The sequence below is a fragment of the Schistocerca piceifrons genome, chromosome 5 (assembly GCF_021461385.2).
Source record: "Schistocerca piceifrons isolate TAMUIC-IGC-003096 chromosome 5, iqSchPice1.1, whole genome shotgun sequence".
Taxonomy (NCBI): domain Eukaryota; kingdom Metazoa; phylum Arthropoda; class Insecta; order Orthoptera; family Acrididae; genus Schistocerca; species Schistocerca piceifrons.
Genome location: NC_060142.1, coordinates 552,864,865 through 552,883,483, shown reverse-complemented (window position 1 = coordinate 552,883,483; position 18,619 = coordinate 552,864,865). Strand labels below are relative to the sequence as shown.

Genomic DNA, 18,619 nt, shown 5'->3' with positions numbered 1-18,619 from the left:
GCAGATAGTGATCCACACAACTGATGGAGGCCAGGTAAAAGTGCATGGTAAAAAGGTGTTGCATCCTGTTTCTGACACAGAATTACTTGAAATCATTGGTGGTGAACACTGCCACATTATCTGAAACCAAAGTGTATGAGGCGCCTCAAAGGACGGAGATTTTTTCTAAGGCCATGTTAATAGTGGCAGAAGTGATCTTGGACAAGCAGAGCACAGCAAGGAAGTGAGAAAAGGAATTGGTGAAAACAACCACATGGAGCCCAAAAACTGGCCATTGGAATCTAGGTGGATACGCTCCAATAGCCCCACAGTGTTGAGCCATGGAGAGAACCACTAGGATGCACAACATTATGGACCTGATAGTCCAAACATTTGCAGAGACACTCCATCATGTCAGAAGTGTTGAGCCAGAACACATCTTTATGCACGAAATTTTCCGTGTGGGATATGCTTCAGTTGGCGGCGTACTGGATGCACAGCACTTACACCCACAGAGAGAGGGCAATCAGAATGTGACAGTGCTCCTCGTCCAAGATGCCCAACAGAATCTTGTGTTTTAGGCATAGTGGATTTCACCTTTGCCATTAGTGGTGAAAATCAGGGCCAGGGGATGTCTGGGCTTTGTGTTGCACAAAATGAGTGAGGCAGCATAACATCAGGTCCTTGGGGTGGGGGTGATGGCTGTGTCATTGCACACATCAGCTCAAAAGTTGAAATAGCTGATTGAAGATCAGAATAAAGTGAGAAGCACACCAGTTCATATTGCTCAAAAGCTGGGTCAAATCCCTTAGGTAATCAGGACACAGCAACTGTGTTAATGTATAATGTGATAGTTCATAGAATAGTGGAAAGCAGGCAACTATAGTGCCCACTCCTGGAGGCAATGGGCAATCTGGTCTGGTAAGGCATACTTAGGGCTAAAGGTGGTAATCAACAGTCATTGGTCTTTGACAGGATGAAATTTTTGTCCAAGAAATAACAACTTAAATATTTGGAGTTTCCCCACGGAATAATGGCACCCATGCTGGCCCTCATCATGCTCACTAGCAGGTGCAGGTAATGTAGGCTATGCACTAGACGGCTGTATTGTACATGCTCTACATATGTGTGAGCTGATCAGCCACCCTTGACCACATCTCAGATGCAAGGACTGCCCATGTGTCAACCATTTGCCCACCCCAGCCATGTTGTGCCCAGGCCTGCCAAACTGTTCCAGGGAGGGCATGTGAGGTGAAACAGCAGAGCGTAGGTGACAGCAAGAGCATCTCATTCTATTGAGGGTAGCATTCCAGGGAGGTGGATGGAGTCTTACAACTGGGGTATTTGTGGGACAGGACCTCACCTACATCATGAGAGGACACATCAGTAGTTACTACCAACTGTAGACCAGAAGTGTATGTTGTCAAGCACAGTATCCCATTAAGGCAATCATTCAAAGCTTGGAAAGTTCATTTGACAGTGAGGTGGCCATTCAAAATCTGTCTTGACGTCATAGCTGTTTCGGTGAATAAGAGATTTCAGCTCAGTTTGCAGTATAATGGTTGTAATAACTGATGTCATCCAGAGACACTTGTACATCGTTTAAATTCATGGGTGGCTGCATGTTGATAACCACTTCATAATCTTTCATTGATTTGAGTCCATTGGTTGAGAGTTTGAACCCCAAATATGTCAAGGATGTGAAGGTGATTCTCTGGATTCACCCCTATAGCCATTATATGGAGACCTCAGCTGTGAACAGTGTTAAGAGACAGGTTGGTTGTCTTGAGAAAATGCACAATGAAGTTTCAATGAAATTTCATAAAGATTTTACATTCCACACAGTAATTTTTTTTATTCAGATAAATCATTGTTTTCAAATACATCTGCAGTAATAAGATTTTTAAAATGGTAAATTCTATCCTAAATTTTATTGTTAAAAATTTGTCACTGGTTACTTAACATTGTTTACTTGCAAATAACAAAACATTACTGCAGAATTTCTCAAAAACGCAAATTTGAAAGGAATTTATTGTTTTTTTATTAAGATTGTAATACTTAATTATTCCAAAATTGTTAATGGCCGTCTCAAATTAATCATGATTCAGTGCAATATAAAATTAAATTAAGGAAGAATCTTAACTACAGCACATAAACAGTCACCCTGTAACATAACTTCGTGTAAACTGTGGTAAGGGACACAATGTAATATTGTTCACTTGCACAAATAAATATTAACATTTATCTGATTAGCAGCAACTTCTCAAGTGCACTTACATACAGGAATTATCTTCAGATCTTTATCTGAGTCGGCTATTCACATCATCCACAGATTTTTACAAATCATATCTGAAACAACTTCACTATCATGAACTGTGCACATGTTACTACTTCTAGCAGCCATGGTTTTGGCACTTACCATAATAAGTTACCAGTAGTGAGATTCTGATGTTGAAGATAGAGATTTTATCTCTGTTTATCATGCAATTGGTAACTAATATCTGCAACATGGTTGCTGACACTTCACACAAGTGGACAACAGGAAGAGGTTCTTCTGTTTGTGTATTTCATCATCTCTATACGGTATAGTCCGTTGTAACTTAATTCAATTTTCATACTCACGTAATGTTCTCCAAAACTTTAACTATATTAGATGTTATCAGCTTTGCAAATGCAGTGAACTTGGACTGTCAGTGTACATCATATCCCTGTGGCAGACCAAGGTGCAAGATCTGCGAAATCCAACCACCCGGCACCTCAAACTCCAGCCTGTCACAGTCTTGTCCTTCTCCATAAGAGTCTGGGCCACATATGAAAACAGCTAAGTCATATATCAACACTCTTTTAAATATTGCACCACAGTTTGTGTTGGTATGACTACCAACCAGTTGTCCACAAGGATCAATGGCCACTGCCAAACTGTTGTCAAGAAGAAAGCTGCTCATCTGGTGATGCAACATGCAGCTGAGAACAGCATGCTCAGTTCTGCTTCATAACCTGAGCCATCTGGATCCTTCCCTCCACTTCCCAAAACCACGCAGATGGGAATTATCCTTACAACAAACACATCCTTCACTCCTATAATCATCATGACCTCAGTCTCAGGTAACCTATGGTCCCTGCCCCCCTGCACCCAACACTTTCACTTTCTTCCATCCTATCACCTCACACAGTTCACGTTTGCACGTCACATTAAAGCAGCTGCTAGAATGGTGCCAGCTCATATACCTGCCCAGGGTCCCACCAAATATTGGGTATTTTGGAAAATGTTTTGCATCTATATTTGTGGTTAGGATATTAATAAATACTGGTGTATAGGATCTAAAGTAAACACAATGTAACTTGAATCAGCAAAGAAATAATATTAATGGAACACCATTGTCATGAGAAGGAACAGGTTAATGGGCTGTATGCTCAGAAATCAGTATGAAATGGTAAAATGACAGAAGTGGTAAGAATTCTATCAAAAAGGAAGAAACAAGATATCGGAACAGTTGCTAAGGTATCCAAAATAAATTACCTTTCCATTGGATGGAGTAGAACACAGGAAAATTTTAGCAGAATACAATGATTAAAATATGTAAAATAAAGTCGCATTGAGAGTGTATAAGTAAGAAAGTGGTACTAACACAGTCAAATCAAAATCAAATTTTTATCATCCCATAACAAGCCTCATATGATCAAAGTTGTGACATAAGTGTTTCGTCAATTTTAAAACTGTACGTGAACTAATAAACTTTATCTAAGGTCACAATACTTATGTTGCTTTTTCAGGCAGGATTACTTTATTTGGTTACCATTTTTTGGAGAGGAAAAAAAAATAATATATTTTTCCAGGTCTCCTTCAGTGTTTCTTGCATTCGGGTCACTTTTCCCCTTCCAAATTTTATTTACAAACTTCATGCCCATGTAGTGCAATAGTGCAGATTTTTCATATAGTTTTAGTCTGTGGGTAGGTAACAGTAGATGTAACTTGCCCCATGTCTAGTCTTGTTTCTGTGCAAGAAGCATTTGCCCTCAAAAAGTTTCTTTCTCTCTCTCTCTCTCTCTCTCTCTCTCTCTCTCTCTCTCGGGTGTGTGTGTGTGTGTGTGTGTGTGTGTGTGTGTGTGCATTTACTTTTTTATAGTGTAAAGGTTTTGACCAGATAAGTTTTCTCAGAATTCCAGAAGATTATGCTATAATTAACTACTGCAAAAGAATGCACAGTATATAGTTCCTTTTACAGCTAAGTCAGTCATATGGTATGACATTCATGAGATACACCAAACTGTTAAGTCAACTCAGAATGCTGTCTGCATGATAACTCCTTAACATATTTGTATTTACTAGTACACAAGGAATTTGACACAGCTTCCAGTGTCCAATTTTTGTGTCCGTTTAGCTTATTTCACTTCTCCATTGTGCTGATTGTTATGTGGTGAAAGGAACAGTTCCTGTTCTTGCAAAGTTTAGTTTCCAGTTATTATTTCTAACACAACTAAGAGATTTTCGTTGAAAACCATAGCTAGTAAGATTTTGTAGTAGTAGGTCATGATTTACAGGACCAAAGGTTTTGATAAGGTCACAAAAGATGCACGATACACAGATTCTATAATCAAGACAACTGCAAACATTTGTGACCATGTAATTTATTTTGTGGTTGTGCTGCAGTCTTTCTTGAAGCCGTACTGGTTGTTTTACCCAATGTTGTGGGATGAATTATAATTTTCTGTCTGGTCATCTACAGATATTTCAAATATTTTCAAAAAAAGTTTAAATGGTGAGATAGACCTTTTCGTCTTGTTTGCCATTTTTTGGCTGAACTTAAGCATATTTCAGCAATCTGGAAAACATCCTGCTTCAAAAGACTAATTGATTACAAGAGAGAATGGATATGCAGTGCTGCGACAGTTCTTTTTATATTCTATTGGGATCACCATCCCAACCCAGTGAGTTCAATTGTTTTTCAGGGACACTATAATTTTAATAACATCAGAGCTTGAAACAGAGGAAAGCTTAAAACCCAAGCAGTTTCTCTCTGCCTTACTGGGACTTGTACTTGATGGTGAGCAATCGCGAATTTAATTAAAACAAATCATTGGAGGACTCACATATGGCACTAGGATCTGTAACAGCTCCACCATTCATCATTAGTTCAGAGGGTCATTTTCTCTCCGTTTCTCTACCAACTTCATATCCTACAACAAACAAAACAGCTTTGTGTGTGTTTTTATCGTTTAAAACGAATGTATTGTTTGCAGTATGCCTTGCTAATTTAAATACTTAGGTCAATTTTTTTATGTGCTTACATGTTTAAGTAATTTAGGATTTCGATTAACTTTTGCCTCCATATGCAATTTCCTCCTCTTAATGCTGGACACTGTAATTCGTTTCGTTTCCCATGATCTAGTTTCATGTGTGTCATTCCATACTGCTACATAAGGGAAACATTCATTAAATATACTTAAGAATTCAGATGAGAATTTATTGTAGGTGTCATTCGTTGAAGTGTGTTGCTGACTGATCTCATGATGAACATTTTTTTTAAAAAATAACTCCATATTCTTGTGGCTGAAGTTGCTGCATTTTTACTGTGCTGCCTGAATTTAATTCTGATTGTGATAGAAATAGTGAAAGATGGAAAGAGGTTGGAAGATGAATCAAGTAAGTCGTAACACATTGCTTTATTTACATAAATGTAAAGGAACTATATTTTTACCCTTTATTGCTGTACATCTGGATCACATTTCAGCCACCGTATTGCTCAGTGGCTACTTTCTTCACAGAAATATCTGTGACCTTTTCTCTCCCTCACATCCCACACGTATCTTTCACATCCGTAAGTCATAAATAGCCTTTCCTGCCAGCCACCCCTGTAGACTACTGTATAATTTAGCTCCCTGATTTGTTACGTGTTTTTGGCTAGCTGTAGCATCATAACCAGATATTGTCATAACTTTAGTTTCAGTATGTGTGTCTGCTTCTTAAAGGTATGGTTAAGAAAAACATAGACTTGTATTGCAAGCAATTTTGTATTGTTCTTTAGTCAAGTTCTTGTATGTGAAGAAACGAAGGTGTTAATGTTCAATATAAAGGTACACTATGTGATCAAAAGTATCTGGACACCCCCAAAAACGTAAGTTATTCGTATTAGGTGCATTGTGCTGTTAACTACTGCCAGGTTCTCCATATCGATGACCTCAGTAGTCATTGGACATTGTGAGAGCAGAACAGGGCGCTCGGCGGAACTCATGGGCTTCGAACATGGTCAGGTGAGTGTGTTTCACTTGTCGTACGCCTGTACACGAAATTTCCAAGCTTCTAAACATCCCTAGGTCCAGTGTTTCCAATGTGATAAGGAAGTGGAAATGTGAAGGGACACGTATATCACAAAAGTGTACAGGTCGACCTCGTCTGTTGACAGACAGAGACCGCCAACAGTTGAAGAGGTCATAATGTGTAATAGGCAGACATCTATCCAGACCATCACACAGGAATTCCAAAGTCCATCGAGATCCACTGCAAGTACTATGACAGTTAGGCATGATGTGAGAAAACTTGGATTTCATAGTCAAGAGGCTGCTCATAAGCCACACATCACGCCGATAAATGTCAAACAACGCCTCTCTTGGTGTAAGAAGCATAAACATTGGACAACTGAGCAGTGGAAAAACGTTGTGTGGAGTGACGAATCATAGTACCCAATGTGGTATCCGAAGGCAGTGTGTGGGTATGGCTAATGCCTGGTGAACATCATCTGTCAGCGTGTGTAGTGCCAACAGTAAAAATGGAGGTGGCGGTGTTATGGTGTAGAAGTGTTCTTCATGGAAGGGGCTTACACCCCTTTTGTTGTTCAGCATGGCACTATCACAGCACAGGCCTACATTGATGTTTTAAGCACCTTCTTGCCTCCCACTGTTGAAGAGCAATTTGGGGATGGCGATTGCATCTTTCAACACGGTCGAGCACTTATTCGTAATGCACGGCCTGTGGTGGAGTGGTTACATAACAACATCCTTGTAATGGACTGGCCTGCACAGAGTCCTGACTGAATCCTATAGAAAACCTTTGGGATGTTTTGGAACGCCAACTTCATGCCAGGCCTTACCGACAGACATTGATACCACTCCTTAGTGCAGCACTCTGTGAAGTATGGGCTGCCATTCCCCAAGAAACCTTCCAGCACTTGATTGAATGTATGCCTGCGAGAGTGGAAACTGTCATTAAGGCTAAGGGTGGGCCAACACCGTATTGAATTCCAATGTTACCACTGAAGGGCGCCGCGAACTTGTAAGTCATTTTCAGACATGTGTCCAGATACTTTTGATCACATAGTGTAAGTTGACAAATCAGGAAGTAACAATGATATGTTAACTGTGTACCACTTTCTGTGCTTCTTTATATGGCTATGGTGTCTTTCATACATTTTATGGGTAAAAATATGATTTAAATTATTTATTTTGTTGTTGCAGGTGTTGGTTTCTATCCAAAGTCTTATCCTTGTCCCAGAACCATTTTTCAATGAACCTGGATTTGAAAGTATGATAAACACACCTAAAGGTAAAACTGAGAGTGCAAATTATAATTATGGTTTAATGGTCAACACAATCAAGTATGCAATGCTGGAACAGATAAGACATCCTGCACATGGTTTTGAAGAGGTGATACGCAGGCACTTCATTCTAAAAAAGAACAGGATATTGAAGGTAGGACTTCAAACTATTTTTATAGTAAAGCCCTTGGTAATCTAGAGAGAGGGGTGGGGAGAAACTACTTGATGAATTTGCTGGTTTCCAAGATTATTGGAATTCCATGACAGTCCTCATTGGTAGTCCCATTGTTATAAAGACTTCTTTCTTAACAAGCTGTAAGCATTTTTGCAGTCTCTAGCTATAAATTGGCCACGTTTGTAAATGGTGTTGTACTGTCATTATCCACCTCCCCCCCCAGTAAAATGCTTCAGATTCTTGGAGACTTGAATCAGTTTTCACCATAATAGGAGTGCTTGTGTGTATTTGTATTCATTCATCCATCCAGATAAAGTGACAGAACTTTGACAAATGCAGAGCACACTCTACAAATAGCATAAGGCAATATTTTTACAGTTTCTATGCCTTAATTAGTGTTGCATAATATAAGTCAGTAATTTGATGTTGCATAATTGCTGAGGTGCAAAAACCATGTGTAATAAACCTGGTCTTTCAAAAGTATGTTTATATACTCCACTTCCATCATCGACAATTTTTTACAGTTTTACATCAATCAAAAAATAGTTAAAATATTAAGCTTCAAATCTACTGGATTCAGTTTATGTAACTAATGACACTACAAAACATGAACCCTTGTCACCAGGTGACTTAGCCAGTAACAGATGGAAACCTTAGCTGTTGACAAGTCCTTTTAACTCTGTATGTACTGCATTCTTTCAATTATCATAAAATGTGGCAAGACAATCAGATGCAGGAATCGTGTCTTAATCACCTGATTTTTCAAAGTGTGTTCACTATCTTTAAAATAGCATGAAAAAGACCTTGTTCTCATTATAGGTTATGCTGAAGAATTGAATGGCTGTTGAGGCAAAACCAATGTTAGCAGGCAACCTCTCGGAGACCAACCACAACTGTAGCATTAGTTTTTCAGACTTGTAAGGCTCCTTCTAAGTCAGTTATATTTTCTTAACTACTCATGGTGGTGAAACTGAATTGACTTATTTGCTTAAAGCTTCCACTAGTTTGGCTGAGGTACTGGTGAATACTCGCATAAAACATATTAAGTGTGTCCATGTGACTCATGCTCCTAATGAAATTTCATAAAATTCAGCTGGTGAAATTAGTAGTGAAACAAGGGTAAAATTTCTAAATGTGTTCTTCTTACTAAAGGAGACCAGGAAATAAGTTTAAATAAAGTTTCACCCTTTTATATTTAACACACTCTGGAACTCATTTTTATATTGCATAATGTTGTAAAAGCACATTTTAATAGATCAATTCCAGTGGAAATATCACCTCCTCACCAAGCATCAGCTCTCCTAAATACATTGTCAAAAAGCCATGCAAGACTAAAAAATAATTAGAGTAATGAATTCTCAGGAATGTCTAGTTAACATACGTGATTAACATTGTGAGGTCACATACTATTGTAAAAGCCCTTCGAAATGCTGGTACATTAATAACAGGTGGAACTGCCAGACTGTTGAATGCAGACAGACATGCATGCATTGTGTTGTAAAAGTGCTGGATGTCAGTGGGATGTAGTTCTTGCCTGCTGCACTACGTCAATACAGACACAGTTAATACTGTTTGTGAATGACTCTGGAATCATCATCCAACATCCCATATGTGCTAGATTTGAGACAGATCAGGTGGTGGAGCATGCCAAGACAATATGTCAACATTCTGTAGAGCTTGTTGGGTCACAACAAGCGTCATTGTATTGAGAAAAAACACCCTCTGGAATACTGTTTGTGATTGGCAGCATAACAGGTAGGTTCACCAGATTGACACAAATTTGCAGTCAAGGTCTGTGGGATAGCCATGAGTGTGTTCCTGTTGTCATATAAAATCACACTGCAGACCATAACCCCAGGTTTAGGTCCAGTGTTCCAACACACAGACACCTTGGTTGCAGACCCTAAACTGGCCTCATTCTAACCAACACACGGCTGTCACTGGCACAGAGGCAGAACCAGCTTTCATCAGACCTCCAGTGAGCTCACACTTAACATGACTCAAGTCGCATATGTTGGTGGTTTAGGGCCAGTGGAATACACACTACAAGGCATCTGGTTCCTGCAGCCATACCCCGAACACGATAGTCTTCCCTTTCAGGAGTGCCCACGTGGCTGTCCGGAGCCCGGTCTTCTCGCAGACGTATGTTCCCGTGATCACTGCTGCCAGCAGTCCCATACAGTGGCTACATTCCTGCCAAGTCTTTCTGCAGTATCGCAGAAGAAACATCCAGTTTCTTGTAGCGGCATTACTCGACCTCTTTCAAACTCGGTGAGGTGTTGATAATGGTGCCTTTGTCGCCTTAAAGGCACTCCTGACTAACATCAGCTCACCACGTCCAATCTGAAAGGTAACTTAACACTCACGACCATTGCAGTGTATATTTCAATCAAACCTGATTTCCATGCTCATAGTGGCACTACTAGCACCACTCGTTTGCGGCTGGTGTATAATTTGAATAGACATCATCTTTCATATGTAGAAACGTGCCTGCCAACTTTAATGTGTCACACAACTCCTCCTTGGTGTTGCAGTTGTCCTTTTTTTCCCTCTCTTGTGAGTGTATTGAGAGATTATCTCACATTGGAGATTATCTCACATTAATGGAATTAAACAATGCTATAAATTTCAGCAGTCAGTGCTGTTCTGTAGTGACATAGTGTGCTTTTGCCAGTTCAACAAAATGTATAGGGTAATTAACAAGCTTGTTTAGTTGAAAATGTGATGAAAAGTGTTACTGATGAGATCCAGGAATTCTGTTTCTATTTTGTTGAGTTGACCCACACCGCTTGAATTTATTAACACTACCTTCATGAAATAAAAACACGATACAGGAACAAAGAGTAGTCAAACACATTTATAATGATAATACAAGAGTATTTTAAGGAGCTCTCCAGCCTCAAGTAGTTAGCATAAAATTTACAGCAGCCCTGAAGAAACTGATTCCCAAGAACAGCATGTCAGATCTCCTTTGACAATAGCAGAAGATTATAAGTACACGTGTAGGAAAGATTTGACACTGCGTGTGCTGTTACCTCCATAATCACAAAGACTTGTGTTGAGCAAAAAGTAGCACAGTCAGCAGCAGTGCCAGTAAATGGAACTGGAAGATTCGCTGAACACTCAGCCACACCAACACTAGCCACCAGGTATTCATGTGACAACTATTTTGTCTGATAGTCCTGATTGCTGTTCTTGTAGAAAGAGTGGAATTAAAGGTTTGTGTGACAGACTCTCATAGCAGCTCAAAGGGAAACCCCTCTATCGTGTGCTCAACACCTTAACAGAAAGAAAATGCAAAGGAGAAAGAAAAACCTCACATCAAAATGTTCCTCATATTGCAGTAGAGCATACATAAGTGTAGTAAGCTAGTCAGGCCTCAGCTGCCAGCTGATACGCATCTCCAGAGTGCCAAGTTATATGTTTAACCTTCCTGTTTTTTCCTGCTACCATATTTCTTAAATTTTGTCTATTTTTTTCTGTTTATGAAGTTACATCAAGCATATTTAACTGTAAATGTAAATTTAGACAGTCTGTAGCTCACGTTTCATTTCTTCTGAACAGCCAGCTATGTAGCTCATTAAGGCGTCAGTGTCCATTGGTGACACATCAGGAGGTAGCAAGTTGCATATGTAAGTGTCTGTATGCTTTTATAGTTAACTTCTTCAGTTAGTTGTGCTAGCATGGGTTGGAAGTGTGCATGCTGTGTGCAGACGCAGGGGAGCAGGTCGCAGTTGGCGAACAGCTGGCTGCGCTTTTGGCTGTTATCAGTCATTTTGAGGCTACTGCCTCGAGGTTTAGCAGTGTCAGAGAATATGCCCATGGGCACTACTACCAATGCACCTCCTAATGTATCCAATGCGGTGGATCCACCCTCACATCAGGGTGAGTTGGTGGCAATGCATTTGCATCACTCGAGACGAAGGGCCAATTTGGAGGCTTGCCATCTGACCCCGCTCATTTGCCCTGTGTGTGAGCAGGTGGCCTTTCCTTCAGCAGGATTCATCTACATTTATACTCCGCAAGCCACCCAACGGTGTGCGGCGGAGGGCACTTTACGTGCCACTGTCATTACCTCCCTTTCCTGTTCCAGTCGCGTATGGTTCGCGGGAAGAACGACTGTCTGAAAGCCTCCGTGCGCGCTCTAATCTCTCTAATTTTACGTTCGTGATCTCCTCGGGAGGTATAAGTAGGGGGAAGCAATATATTCGATACCTCATCCAGAAACGCACCCTCTCGAAACCTGGCAAGCAAGCTACACCGCGATGCAGAGCGCCTCTCTTGCAGAGTGTGCCACTTGAGTTTATTAAACATCTCCGTAACGCTATCACGGTTACCAAATAACCCTGTGACGAAACGCGCCGCTCTTCTTTGGATCTTCTCTATCTCCTCCATCAAACCGATCTGGCACGGAAGCAAACATGGGTAGTGGTTTGCTAGTTATCAGGAGATCCCATGTTGGCTGTGTTATGGAGCCCCTTAGGAAGATGGCTTTCAGGGCTGGAAAGAAAACTGGTGTGCACTTACGCCATCCTCAGTTCGTACGGGTGACTGGTGGAGGTGGTGAAGGGTGCTGGCATCGTATGCTGGGTGCAAGCAGAACTCACAATTTGCAGCATTGTTCCCAGAGTTGACCAGGATCCTTTAGTTTGGAGCCAAGTGGAGGGTCTCGGCAAAAGGCTTCATAGAGTCTGTTAGTCTTGACAGGAGACTTCCCGACGTGCATTATCGGGTAGGCAATTGCAGCACTCATTTTGATAGGTCAGGGGTTAACTACACAATAAAAGCAGCTACTCTGGTAGCAGAGCCCGTGTGGACTGCACGTGAGGGTTTCTTAGGCTCAACAGTAGTTTGAGGTGCTCTGATCAAATCTCGCCGGTAGATAGGGAAAAAAGTAAGTCGGACGCATTCAGAGTAGACACTTGGGTAGTCAAAATTTTATCAGTAAATTGTCGAAGTACTAATAACAAAGTTTCCGAATTTACTACCTTCCAGAAAAGTTCTCGCACTCAAATTATGCTTGGGACCAAGAGCTGGTTGAAACTGTGGTGGAAACCTCTGAGATAGCCAGTGAGTCATGGAACATATATCGGAAAGACAGATCAGATGCCGTAGGAGGGGAAGTGTTCATTGTAGTTGACAAAAACATTCTCTCTATTGAGGTCGAAGTTGTGTGTGACAAGTCTAGGTGAAACTGAGTTAATTATGGAATGTTTTTACTGGCCACCCAATTCCAGTGTGACAGTTCTAGAGTCATTCAAAGTAAGTCTATGGTCAGTAGTGCTAAATACCCTCATCATGCAGTATTAGTTGGAGGCAACTTTAATGTACCGTCAAACGGGGTGATTTTGGACACTGGAGCGAATTCGGACAGTATGGCTTATTTGCTCTTTGCCACTGCATAGAAACAACGAGTTACTTATTTTAATGACTGTGCGCCAGTTATTTTAAGTGCAAGATTGCATTTATCGCTTTCCACAACTTTTATTTTGCGTCAATTGTTTCCTTAGGTGAATAATTGACAAACAGTCTGTGTTAAAAAGCCATGTGTTATCGTAAAGTGGAAACTTTCTGTTGTTGCGCCGAGCAGGAAGTTATTGTAACCGTATTTGTCGACGCGCTCAGTAGCTAACAGCATTGAGACAATTTCTGTACAAGTTTGTCGAGTTTCTTGTGCAAGGTTATAAAATGACGGCAGTTTTTGTAAAACTGTGTACTGTGTGGGGTAATTTCAGACAATGCCAAGAACGTATAAGAGCAAGAGAGGTGCTACAGTACAGTGAAATTATGACCCGGAACTTTTAGATAAAGCTGTTCGTGATATTCAGAGTGGTAAATTATCGTACAGAAAAGTGTGTGATTTGTGTGGTATACCTAAATCAACCCTACAAAATAAAGTGCAGGAAGCACATCCGAAAAAAATGGGAGGACAGCCAGTGCTAAATGAAGAAGAAGAAGAAATGTTGTAGCAAGGTATGCTGAGGGCTGCACATTGGGGATTTCCCTTCACTAAATTGGATATTAGATATTTAAAGGCTACCTTGATAAATCTCGCTGAAAAGAGAAGAAATTTCATAATTTGCCAGGAGAGGAATGAGTGCATTTATTACTCAAACAGCAGTCAGAAGATCTTTCCATTCACTTAAGCGAAAATATTAAACGAGCTCGTGCAGAAGTGAACAAAGACATGTTAAGATGTTTTTCTCCAATATCAAGGCACAGCTGGAAAATCTCCCACCCAGCAACGTGATCAACTATGATGAAACCAACATATCAGATGATCCAGGCAAGCAGCAGATAATTATGAAACAAGGGAGTAAGCATGCTGAAAAAGTGATGGACTCGTCAAAATCTAGTGTCTCAATAATGATGGCAGCTAGTGCTGATGGTAAACTGCTTCCTCCGTACGTCCTTCACAAATCGGAGCATTTGTGGGACACGTGGCAAGAGGGTGCACCACAAGTAACCCCTTTCAATAGGAACAAAGTGGATGGTTTGACCTGCCAGTATTTGAAGACTGGTTCTTTACAATTGCTTTGCCCTATTTGAAGAGGCAAAACAGGCCAATAGTCATGATTGGAGACAATTTATCCAGTCACATGTCTTTACGTGTTACTGAAGAGTGTGAGCGGAACAATATTTCATTCATTTTCCGTCCCCCCAATAGCATGCACCTCCTCCAACCGCTTGATGTAAGCTTCTTTGGGCCAATGAAAGCAGTGTGGCGAGAGCTGTATTAACTGATTGGAAGAAACACACTCGTGGGACCATTTCCAAGGATGCCTTTCCATCTCTTCTGAAGCAGAAAAAATTTCAGCAAACTCCAAGGAAAACGTAAAGGGTGGATTTCACACCACGTGCCTAATCCCTTTTGATCCAGATGATGTCTTACGAAAATTGCCTGATAATGAGGAGAGTCAGCAAAGCAATGCAGGCACATAGTCTTCCACTTTTGAAGAAATGCTCAAAGAAATTTGTTATCCTCCTAATAAGCTTGTTAGCTCCCACCGCCGCCGTAAACTAGATGTTCAACCTGGAAAATAAATCACTAGCCGAGATTTTCAAGGAAACTAAAACAGTTCTGAAACAAGTGACAGTGCTTCTAGCAGTAGTGAAAGTGAAAACTACACATCATCCAATAGGCTTTTCTTGTTGCAGAGTACAAATATAAACATGGAAACAAGGAGCAAACAAGGCAGTATGTTGTACTGGCCACAAATGTTGGTGCTGTGGAAGTAAGTGTGAAATTCTTGCGCCCACACGAGAACAGTAAAAACACATTTGTGTTTCCTAATGTCCCCGATGAAGACACAATACAAAAATTGCAGATTTCGAGAATACTTCCCACACCAGTTGAGAAGAGAGGAATGTTCATTTTTGGAGAAGGTGTGCGTCAGACTCGAAGACAATCGTTTAAATAAAGTGTTTGCAACTTAATTTAGAATGATGAGTGAGAGAAATTATTTTGATCTTTTAGTGAAATTACTTTGTTAGTTTGTCTCTGTCTGTTTCTAAAATTTCAGTTAAGAACTGTAAAAAAATTTTATTTAAATTCTTACAAAATAAAAACTTATCTGTAATATATAAAATTCATTATATCATTCCATATCACTTATTCGTAACAAGGGGCTACCTTAAAATGTGTAAAATGTCACCAAAATCAAATAAAAAGCATGTAGAATTTTTTTAAGTTTCTAACTCTTCGAATTCATCTCTATATACTGTAACTTCGGACAGAGATGTAAAAAACATGTGTTGGAAGTCACCACAATCCATGAGGTGACTTCTGACACTTGATTTAACTGCCTCAGATAAATATACCTATGCATACACTTTCTGGTTCTGGGATATTTTATTAGTTACAAATATACCCTACCACTTCCATAACAGTCAATTTAATCTAACAATATATACGAAAGTTACAATCAAAATAACGACAAAACCGTCCGAAATCACCTGTTTGACGGTACCAAATATAGTCTGGGATGTGTATGGATTTGTTTAGAGAGGTACAGACACAGCCTTGCGAAGTCCTTTTGAACAATTTTCTGAAAACTGTCTTGAGCAGCTAATTCAGCAACCCACATACAATGAAAATACCAGAGACCTTAATAGCTACAAACAGGCCAGACCTTATCGAGTGTCATTAGGAGTGGGCTATAGTGATCATGATGTCATTATAGAAACTATCATTACAGAAGTTAATAATCCAGTCAAGAAGGCAAGGAGAGAGGTAGAGGAATTGTAGGCAAAGTTTAAGAAGACTGTAAATTATGGTCTGGAGAACCATATACCTAATAAGTAGGTTAAGGATGGAGGAGACTCGCCATGCTTTAACAGCAAAATTAGAAAATTCTGAGAAAGCAGAAAATGACACAAAAACGTTAGTAGAGATTCGTGTGTCTGTGAAAGTCTATGCATGAAGCATACAACTACTGCTACAGTCAAACATTACCAGTAGGTCTGGCAGAGAACCCAAGAAAATTTAGGACCTAAGTAAAATCGCTAAGCATGTCTAGGGATTCCGTCCAGCCATTCATTGACAAGTCTGGTGTGGCAGTTGAAGATAGCAAAATTTTGCATTTAAGATTGTTCATACAGAAGAATTGTATAGACAGAACATTTGACCATCTGGTGGACTCCTATGTGGATGATTCATTAATATGCACACCTGGCATAGAGAAACAACTGAAAGAGTTAAAACAGATAAGTTGCCAGATCCTGATGCAATTGCAATTTGGTTTTGGAGAGACTACACTACAGCATTGGCCTCTTACCTAGCTTGCATTTATCGCAATTATCTTGCCTAGTGCAAAGACCCAAGTGTCTAGAAAAAAGTGAAGGCGATTCCTATAAATAATAAGTGCAAAATAACAAACCAACAAAATTACAGACCAATATTCTTAACATTGGATTACTGCAGAATCCTTGAATATATTCTCCATTTGAATGTAATAAATTTTCTTGACCCTGAGAAGCTTATGACCATGAATCAACATGCTCACGCGAAACTCAGCTTGCCCTTTTTTCGCGGTATATTGCAAACTGTGGATTAAGGGCAACAGGCAGATTCCATATTTCTAGATTTCTGGAAAGCATTTGACATGTTGCTCCATTGCAGACTGTTAAAGAAGGCAAGAACATATGGAATAGGTTACCAGGAATGAGTGTGGTTTGAAGAGTTCATAAGTAATATAACCCAACATGTTACCCTCTACAGTGAGTATTCATCAGATACAAGGATATTGTCATAAGTGCCTCAGGAAAGAGTTATATGACTGCTATTATATACTATATACATAAATCATCTGGCAGACAGGATGGGCAACAGTCTGCTGCTGTTTGTTAATGATGCTGTGGTGTAGGGGAAGGTGTCATTGAGTGAGAGGAGGAGAAGACTCAAAGAAAATTTTTAGTTAGTGTGTTGAGTGGCAGCAAGCTCTAGATGTAGAAAAAGAGAAGTTAATGCAGATGAATAGGAAAAAACAAACCCATAAGGTTCAGATGCAGAATTGGTTATGTGCTGTTTGACACAGTCCTGTCATTTAAATATGTATGTGTGTAATGTTGCAGAGTGATGTGAATAGTATGAGCATGTGAGGATTGTGGTAGGGAAGGCTAACGGTCAACTTCAGTTTATTGGGAGTATTTTGGGAAACTGCAGTTCATCTATAAAGGGAACTGCATACAGGACACTAGTGCAACCTATTCTTGAGTACTGCTATAGCGTTTGGTATCTGTACCAGGTTGGATTAAAGGAAGATTCCAACACAATTCAGAGGCAGGCTGCTAATTTGTTGCCATGGGTATGAAGAACGTGCAAGTGTTAGGAAGTGCTTTGGGAACTCAAATGGGAGTTCCTAGAGGGAAGTTAAAGTTCTTTTTGAGGAACACTATTGAGAAAATTTAGAGAATCGGCCTTTGAAGCTGACTGCAGAATGATTCTACTGCTGGCAACATTTTGCATAAGGACCACAAAGACAAGATATGAGAAAGTTAGGCTCACACAGAGACAGATACACAGTTTTGTGAGTGGAACAGAAAGGGAAATGACTAGGAGTGGTACATGGTACACTCTGCCACACACCATATGGTGACTTGTGGAGAATGTATGTATGTATGTAGGTATGTATACAGGGTGTTACAAAAGGTACGGCCAAACTTTCAGGAAACATTACTCACACACAAATTTTCTACATCTACATACATACTCCACAAACTGACCTTTTCCAATTAAATTTGCCATTGATGCCTGCAGAGAACAACCACCTTCAGTGCACATCTGTGTGAGCTCCAGTTTCTGATTTTACATTAGTGATAATTTTATGAGATAGTTGTTGCTTGACTCTTTTTGAAATGCATGCCCTTAGAATTTTAACAGTAAATATTTCTGTGATATATAATGCCCCTCTTACAGCATCTGCAACTGGGATTTGGAAAATCTCCATGTCTCAAAATAATTGCATGTTCTGTCAGCCAACCAACCAACACACTCTCACTAACCTCATCGCACAGCTCCTTTCCCAGTTTCTCATTTGTAAGGGTGTTAGCGTACAGAATGATCGAAGACGCTCCATTACTACAGTGTCGCGACAACCTTACATCAGTTGCAACTAACAACTAAGAGCCTGCAGGGATGGCCACAAAATAAGTTTTATTTTGTAATTCTGCAGAAAAGTATGTGTGCAACTTTTCATGTCATATTTCAATATTCCAGGATTTAAGGTGAAACACATTTTAAATAATGAATGCACTATGAATTTCTTGGGTCTTTTTCAAACTAATCTGGTTGCCTCTGGTATGGGTATGGTGTTCAGGCATAACTCACCTACAGCAACTGTGTAGAGCTTGTGTACGCCTGTAGAAAGGCATTATGTGTCATCTCTCAAATTTTGCAAGTACTATTTGTCCTGTTGAGTGCTGGAGAAATGTT

At 40.0% G+C, this 18,619-nt stretch overlaps 1 protein-coding gene across 2 annotated transcripts in view; it reads left to right on the top strand.

Annotated features, from left to right (window-relative positions):
• The window catches only part of LOC124797994 (baculoviral IAP repeat-containing protein 6-like), a 142,853-nt gene that overhangs the window by 115,221 nt on the left and 9,013 nt on the right, over positions 1-18,619 (top strand). For both annotated transcript variants that reach the window (XM_047261179.1, XM_047261180.1), the window contains exon 6: positions 7,432-7,665. In XM_047261179.1, coding sequence (XP_047117135.1) covers positions 7,432-7,665 — 234 coding nt within the window. The remainder of the gene's footprint in view (positions 1-7,431; positions 7,666-18,619) is intronic.